The sequence below is a fragment of the Condylura cristata genome, unplaced genomic scaffold (assembly GCF_000260355.1).
Source record: "Condylura cristata isolate star-nosed mole 26May11 unplaced genomic scaffold, ConCri1.0 scaffold00027, whole genome shotgun sequence".
NCBI lineage: Eukaryota > Metazoa > Chordata > Mammalia > Eulipotyphla > Talpidae > Condylura > Condylura cristata.
This window is the reverse complement of record NW_004567128.1, coordinates 28015603-28023919: the sequence shown is the minus strand read 5'-3', so window position 1 is coordinate 28023919 and position 8317 is coordinate 28015603. Positions and strand designations below refer to the sequence as shown.

Below are 8317 nucleotides of genomic sequence, written 5' to 3'. Positions count from 1 at the left end.
CTCCAGGGCAGGCGGGAATCGAACTCATGTGGAAGTGGCTTTAGCTTCTCAGTGCAGTGCTTTAACCCGCTGCGCCAGCAGGGAGGGCCGAGACAGAATTCTTAACAGGTCCAAGAATTACCATTAAGGGACTGAGCTTAAGTTTCTCCTGGGGACCCTCACCGGTGGCACAACAGGTTAAAGAGCAGCACTAGGAAGCTAGCCGCAGCAGCTTCAGCAGGAGTTCAATCCCCAGCCAGGGAGGAAACCCACATAGTCTCCTGTCTCTACTGCTGCTTCCCTCAGCAGTGTACTTTGTCAATCTGCATGTTCTCCTCCCTACTCTGTCTCTCTCACCACCCCCACACTTATGGCCTGTACCCCAGTTCTGTATGCATAAATAAATAAAAAGATTCTCCCGGTACAAAATATCCGTATGGGGGTATAATTTCCATCAGAGGGCAGGGCTAAGGGTCTTCTTGAGGCTGAATTCCCGTAAAGGGCAGAGTGTCCCATGGGGGTGGGGCTGCAAGCCCTCCTGAGGCAAAGTTCAGAAGTAGGTAGAGTTTCTCCAGGGACTGGGCCCAGACTCTCACCGTAAGAGTGGTCCAGGAGGGGTTTAGTCAGGTCCGGCAGGAAGCCTGCAGGAGGGTCATAACCTTGACACACAGCGAAGGCCTCTGTGGGGAGAACACGCAGTGAGGGGAGACTGCCGCTTCTGCCACAGGTGGGACAGGTCTCCAAGATCTGCCTCTGCCCCGTGGTCCTCCACACCACTCACCTATGCTAGAGTTCCGGCTGCTTCTGGGCTTGGCACAGAGCACGCTGGAGAAGAAGACACGGAGCTGGCTGTAGATCAGTGTCACATCCCGGCCTCGGAAGATCTGCAGGGTGGCCGGACAGATGGAGATGTGACGACAGTCCTTGGGACACCTCTGTAACCCCCCAGCAGGTTTCCCGGGGCTTACCTTGGCCACAAAGCAGCCCCCTGCCTTCAAGACGTGTGTAGCAATGTTCAGAGCCTGTGGGCAGGACAGATGGCTAAGTCTGTGGTGGGGAGAGCCAGGAGGGGCCCAACTGAAGCAGGGGTGATCAGGTTTACTCACGGCTAGGAGGAGCTGGGCCTGCATATACTCATCAACATCATGGAGTCCCGTTACTGCAGCAAGAGGAACAGCATTAGTGGGGAGCCATCTTTTCTAGCTGTCTTCTTGTTCCAGAGAGGGCAGAAGACTAAGACCATTTCCCAGGCTGCTAAGGTTACTCATATAAATTAACATCTGCAAAAAGGATGCATAGTCTGTGCTCCCAACCCTCAGGAACTCATTTTAATTCTCAAAACAACTGTATATGAAAGTATCAGAAGTATCGTTTCTACTTCCAGCCTAGACTGTTCCTCCAACTCTATTTGAAATCTTAAGACTTCACATGTCCCAAACCAAACTCCTGACCTTCCTGCCCAAACCTGTTCCTCCCACCATCTTCTCCAGACCATCCAGGTCTCAGGCCAAAAATCTTCGCTGTCACCTTTGATGTCCACCCCCCACTACAGCTTGTGCTCTACTCACTCCCACACTCAAGCTGTTAGCAAATTCTGTCTGTTTGGCTTTCAAAAGATTGCCTGACTTAACCCTTTTTTCATCTCCCCTACTACTCGCTGGACTGTGGTGGAGCTCTCCTTCTCAGGACCCTGCTTCCACTCTTGAGCCCCCCACTGCTCATGGCAGCCAGAGGCATCCTGTCACACTCTGAGTCTGGCCTGGCCTTCCTCTGTGCACAACTTTCTCAGGGCTTTTCTCCCTGGAAAAAGCCCTCATTGGAGTACACAGATCTCTCCCCACACCCGCCATCAGCTCACAGGACTCACCTACCATTCTCCTTACTTACTCTGCTCTGAACACACAATGGTTTCCCTACTGGTCCTCACACATGCCAAAGCACCCTCCCACCTCAAGGCCTTTGGCTGGGCCAGTCCCTTTGCCTGGACTGTCCTTCCTCCAGACATGCCCCTGCCCTACTTCCTCGCCTCCTTTAGGTCCTTGCTGTAGACTCAGTGAGCCCTTAGCCCATTCACTTTAAAATTCCAATAGGTATTCTCTTCTCCCTTCCATTTTCAAGAATTTCCTCAAGGCATTCTAGAGAACTCTTTTCTATCTGCTCCCACCAAAACACCAGTTCAGTGAGGTCTGAGATTAGTGGATTTTTAGTCACAACTGGGTGAGAGATTAGTGGATTTTTAGTTGTAACTGTTTCCTAGCATGTAGATCAGTGCCTGATGCACACCCGTCGCTCAGTAAAGGTGCACTGAACTGATGTGACTGAAAATCCAGTAAGATAGAATTGCAGAAATGCAGTGAGAAGAGGGAAAGGTAGACAAAGCGCAAAAATGGTACAGAGTGGGGAGGGCAAGAGAGAGGCAGGGAACAGGCAGCAGAGGCGGGAGAAGTTGCCTGAAATGGGGGAACAGCTAACGGTGGAGGGGAGAGGTAGGAAGGAGTTAAGTGGTGAAAGAAGCCGTGGGAGGTGCACAGAGGGACACACACAGCTCCCCACCTGGCTTCCCAATCCCTGCTATTTACCATCAGGAGCCCCGTCACACACCACTAGGTCCGCGGGGCAGCCCTCAAAGTGCTGAATGATCTCCTTGGCCGTGGAGAGCTACAGAAGAGAGGGAGGATGAGTGGCCCAGCCCTGCCCCCCCAGTCCTCTGATCCCACCTGCCCAGGACCTGCCTGCAGCCCCCAGTCAGTGAAATTCTCAGGCTTGATCTGTGTGCCGAGGCCTCCTCCGGGACCCAGCCCACCATGTTTTGCTAGCTCTATGCGGTGACAACCTGCTGCTACTTTGCCACTATCACACTGTCTTGGGCGCTCTTAGTTACTGTCTCGATCTCTCTCCATGTATCTTCTCAGCTTATTTCTGTCTTTCTTTCTACTTTTTGTAACCTCCAGGTGGGGGTGGGATTCTTTGCCCAGGATACACTCCAACACTTCTAGTCATGCACTCACCTGAGTGATGTCCCCCTGGATCTGTAACACACCTGGTAGCGGAGCCATAGCCTGAAGGTCCACAGCCACCACGTGGCCAGACCCCTGGCCCCTGTGGACAACATAGTCTGTGTCAGCCCGCACTTACTCCTGACCTACCCACCACTTAGACTGCCCTCCAGAACCCGCCTCACCCCCCAATCTGGGACTCCACACTCACCCAATTTTCTGGCTCAGCACCTGGCTCCAGCTTCCGGGGGCTGCACACAGGTCAACTGCCCGTGTTACTCCTGAGCACACAGGAAGGTGTAGTGGTCAGTTGCACCCACTTCTTCAACCCAGGGACCCTGTAAAACTCACCCCTCTCCCCTGGTGAACATCTACCATCTTTCCACTGCTCAGGTGCCCCAATTCCCTTTGCGTATATGCCCATCTTCCTGCCTGGCCCCTGCCCCACAGACCCTCCAAGTCAGTGCAACTACCACAGAGAACTCTGCAGACCTAGCCCGTTAGTCTATTCCTTCGCTTGCTCACCCCCCTCCCACCACAGTGACCCCCCCAGGTGGGGACCTTTGAAGAGTTGGAATTCCTCGTCGAGCTGGAGCAGCTTGAAGGCACTACGGGCACGCCAGCCATTCTCCTTGGCCAGGCGGTAGTAGACATCCCGCTTGTCCTTTGACGTCCGTCCCATCTCACATACAGTTTGCCCAGGGACCTGCCAACAGCAAGCTAATGTCGCTCTGTGTCAGTAGCTGGGTGACTGGGCCGCCAGCCTCTGTGGGGCAGTGACAACCACACAAGCTAGAAAGGACTCATCTGACCCACATGACAGCTCACTCAGCAGACAGGAAGCCTAGTCACTGACTTCAGACCCCATCACTGAGCTCAGGCTCCATCACTCACCCTCCAGGACCCCTCAGACTCCCCACAACCTGTTCTACAAATCCCATCTCTAACTCCAAGATATTCCCAAGGATCCCACTGACCCTATGCTTATCTCCTAAATGACCAATTACTGACCCCATTATCTGCCATTGCTGTCCCCCACATTTCACATTATTAGAGAAAGTAACTCTCACTATTAACCCTTCTCTGCCCACCTCATTCCCATTAACATCTCACTGACTGTCTCCCCACCTATCCTCACTGTCTCTAGATTCATATAACCCCATTAGCATCCATTAATTCCTTTCATTTGTTCCCATTATCCTAATGCCACCTCACTGCATTCCCCAACTGATTAATCTCTCCCCACCCCATTCCCCATTAATTTTTGAAATGGCTTGCTCCCTAGTAATTTCTTTATTTTTACATTCTTATCAGCCCTCATTAATACCTGGCGGCCATGTCCCTGAAGGACATGGTCTATTCGCCCATTAGGCTTTCAATTACTATGATTTCTCAACCTTCATTAACTAGGTCCTCCCACTGATCCTGTACAGATCATAACATTAACCAGTTCCCTGTAACCTCTGGTTACAAGTTAATCTCCGATGATCATATATCTGTTTCCCATTCTCCCTTCACTGCCCACGGTGTCCCCCAATAACCAATGAACCCACCCTAACAGCTTATCATTACCCTGTCTTTGCTCACTGTTCCCATTAGTTCCTTGATGACTGTGCTATGATCGCCCACTAAATCCATTTTGACTGCAACACTCCTTCAACCTCTCCTTATTTCCTCTTTGATCAGTGCCCATTAATTCCTTGATCACGACCTTTACCGGCTTCTGTAACTCTCTCCATAGCCTTACCACTATCTTTTCAATTACTAACTACTCATTAACTGGTCAAATATTATACCGCCATTAACCGCGCAAGGATGCTTCTCATCATCTTCCAGTTGCCCTCTCGACCATCCTCTCGTTAATCAGTGAACACACCCCCAATGGCCCCCACGAACACGTTCACCACAACACTTCCATTGCTTGCCGGATAATACCCCCACCAGACATCCATTTATCTCAAGGAGCCCACCCAAACCCCCTATTAACAGCCTCTGGCCACCCTCCCGGTCCCTCATTATTTCCTCAAAACCTATTCCCCACTGGGAATACTGCATCCCCCTGAAGGCGGCTCTGCCAATATCTGGTTCCTACATCCGCCACCCCCACCCAGCGCACCCTTCATTGTGGTCCCCTTCTACTGACAAACCTTGGGTCTGGAGTTTACCGGGTGCCAGCTGCCCGGACGACGCAGCTGCAGCACCGAGGGCGGACTTCTTCCCTAGCCGGCGGGACAGCGCAGGCGTACCTCAATCTCCTCAGACTGGACCCTCTTCCTCTGAGCCCCGGGGCCTACCTTAAGCTTTCCGAATGGGTAGAAAGGGGTGAAAGCCAGTCCGCGAGCAGCCCGACCCTTGGCGACAGAGCAAAGCAGTTAGAAATCCGAGGGTTTCAGTTTGTGTTCTTAGTTGATCCGAATGCCTGTCGCGCATGCCTAGGGGCGACCACAGCGTGGCAAGCATGTCATCGCTGAACGCCGAGGTTCCGGCTGGGCTCAGACCAGACCTGAACGCTCAACGTGAGTCCCGTCATCTTGCGTCGACGTAGGTGGGCTTGTGAACTACCACTCCCAGCATGCAACGGGTACGACTAAATCGGCTGAACTCGCGCAATGCGTGACTGAAACATCGCGAGATAGAAGAATGGATTCGGTTCTTTTGTTCAAGGCTCAGGTCGATTTACTCTCCTCCCCTCCCTTCTCAGTAGTGGGGAGTGTTAAGCCTATGGACTACATTTCCCGAAATGCAATGAGCACCACGGCGCCCATTCGTTTTACACGTGCTGCAAAGAGAGATTCTGGCTGGGATCGTTAGCGTGAGAATAAGCGGCGTGCGTTAAGTGCACGAGCGCGCCAAAGAGGCTCGCCTGCACTTTCGAATCCACTTCCGCTCTTTAGTATCGCTGTTTTACCATCTCTGAATTTGGGTTTCTCCGTCTGTAAAATGGGGGAGAATAAGTAGGACAGAGTTCACATTTATGGGAGCTTTAAATAGGTGTCGCTCTGCACACCTGCTGGCCTTCTGTAATTATGCATTCTTCAGGCGCTTTTAACTCCTACCCACAAAAGAGACTCTACATCACGGGTCATCGAGCAAATACAATTATGGAAGTAGTTATTTTACCATGTGCCAGGCTTTTACATTATTTACGTGTAGTCATGGAGGACACAGTTCAGAAGAGATGCAGTGGTGCACCATTGTGTGATATTTCTACCATACAGTTAAAATAAGGGGGAATGACCTCACGAGTATAAAGGTGTTTGTTTTAATTTTGAATTTTGAGTGTCTCCTTTTAAAAAGCCAATTATTTTAGTGATAGGTTTCTATCATTTCTTTTTTAGTGATAGCTCTGTCGAACAACTAGTTTGCAAAATCCCTGAAAACTTTACAAGCAGCTTTGCAGACCTGGCAAGTAGACTCTAGTGCATGGCTGAAGCCTTTCATTTAACTCATTTAAATCCTTATAAGGGCCAGATGAGGTGGTTACTGTTAATTATCCCCAGTTTACAGAAGAGGAAATGGAGACAAGAGGAGATACATATTAGGTATATAATATATGCCGCTTAATATGCATGCAATTGTATAGAAATATATATTGATCTGTTTACTAGTATGTAAATGTTAGTAGGTACAATAAATATAAACACACCATTATATAAATGGGAACACATATACACTTTGTATAGTATATATATTAAACGAGTCATCTTAATGTAAATATGTATGCTGCTATAAATATGCAAGCATTTATGAAATTATTTAACTAAAGTAACTGTAGTAAGTATAAACTCACTGTTGAATATAGAAATATATATTGTTATGTCAGGTGGTGATAAAAACTATCTAGCATAATAAAATAGGCCGACAGGGATGAAGAGTAACTGGGGTTGAGTTGCTCTTTTGCACAGCATGGTCAGGGCATGATTCTCTGATGGGGTGGCGTTTGAACTGAGACTTGAAGGGGAGCGCACCCTAGGGATATCTGAAGGAAGAGCATTGCAGGCAGAGGGAACTCCAGGTGTAAAGACCTGGAAGCAGGAACAAGTTTGGCCAGTAGTCAAAGAACTGAATAAACTTATTCATCCTTCCTTAGAAATGTGAGCTTCACACAGCAGGGATCTCTGTTGTCTAGTTCACTGCTGCCTCCCGGCGCCTAGAACAGGGCCCTGCACAGTTGGTGTTCAATAGATGTTTGTGGAGCTCACGCTTTTGTTCCTTTGTTCTCTCATTCTTTCCTCCGGCTGTTTGGAGACGTGGAGAGAGCACCTCGGGAGGAATTCCCGAGAGCCAGGGAGGCAGCGGGACCTAGTCAGCCCGGCTAGTGGGTCTCGTGTGAGTGGCCCTCATGGGGGTGGCCCTCGTGGTGGGAACAAGGCTCCCTGCAGCAGTGAGCCAGTGTAAGAAAGCAAGGGTTGTAGCCACCAGCTGATCACCAAGAGGAGGGGGTGCCAGGCACTGGGGGCCCATGCTCACCCTGTGGGGTGCTTCCCATGTCCTGTTTTCTTGCTGCTCACAAAGAGGATGTTTAATTTTTCGCTTCCTCCAGCAGGGCCCTGGGCTGGGGGGACAGGAGCCAGGCTCTGAACTCCACAGGCTCTTCCCGAAGTAGGGTGTCGGCCTGTAGCTCCCACCCGGCACCCCACTGAGTGTAAAGGTGTCCTCCCCTCAGCCTCTGGAAGCAGTCAGGGAGGGGGGAGCTGCCCCCGCCTGCAAGGTACCGAAGGGCATCTTACCCGCGAGGGAAACTCGAGGGTGGTCTAGGAGCAGGGGACTCAACGCCGACTCCAAAAGCCTTGCTGCCCAGGGGCTGCTTTGAGAGACGGAAGTTGCTCAGTGGGGAGCCGACATGAAAGGCGAGATTAGAATCCTGAATGCAGCCCAGTAGGGAGTTGCTTTCACAGGCGAGAAGAATTCATTAATGCCTTTTGCAAATCTGTATTGTGCAATTACTGTGTGCCAAGCTTTGTTGGAAGTGCTTTCCCTGTAGGAATTCATTCAGTCTCCCAAGGGCCCTACGAGTTGAGCATTATTCTGCCCTGGAAGAAGCTGAGACACAGCACGGTTTAGGAACTTGCTTCTGACCACACAGCTACTAAAGGGCAGCGTTGGAAAAGCTCGTGCTGTTAACTGCTTTGCTCTGTGGCTCCCTTCCCTGAAAGCCGCTGAGCCGTGACCTGTTTTAATGAAAAGCAGGGGTCTGCTTGGAAGAACCAGCAAGAATCCAAACTGACGTTTTTTTTTTTTTTTGCAGCATGTTGATTTATTTCTTCTGTATAAACTTAGATATTTGGACTTTTTAAAATTATTACAAAAGTTTATTTTTACATCATTTTGCACATTTTTTT

General features: G+C 50.2%; 1 protein-coding gene across 8 annotated transcripts in view; it reads right to left on the bottom strand.

Annotated features, from left to right (window-relative positions):
* The window catches only part of FTSJ1 (FtsJ RNA methyltransferase homolog 1 (E. coli)), a 9298-nt gene extending 3774 nt beyond the window's left edge, over window positions 1-5524 (bottom strand). For 5 of the 8 annotated variants that reach the window (XM_012730408.1, XM_004689995.2, XM_012730406.1 and 2 more), the window contains exons 1-9: window positions 5270-5523; window positions 3537-3695; window positions 3187-3256; window positions 2988-3078; window positions 2559-2637; window positions 1086-1138; window positions 948-1001; window positions 761-863; window positions 576-659 (exon numbers count right to left, since the gene is read on the bottom strand). In XM_012730408.1, the coding sequence (XP_012585862.1) occupies window positions 576-659; window positions 761-863; window positions 948-1001; window positions 1086-1138; window positions 2559-2637; window positions 2988-3078; window positions 3187-3256; window positions 3537-3657 (655 nt within the window). In that variant the 5' untranslated portion in view covers window positions 3658-3695; window positions 5270-5523. Of the gene's footprint in view, window positions 1-575; window positions 660-760; window positions 864-947; window positions 1002-1085; window positions 1139-2558; window positions 2638-2987; window positions 3079-3186; window positions 3257-3536; window positions 3696-5122; window positions 5178-5269 lie in introns of those variants that run through there. The other 3 variants (XM_012730403.1, XM_012730402.1, XM_012730404.1) reach the window with 3 other exon arrangements.
* Between the last annotated feature and the right edge of the window lie 2793 nt (window positions 5525-8317).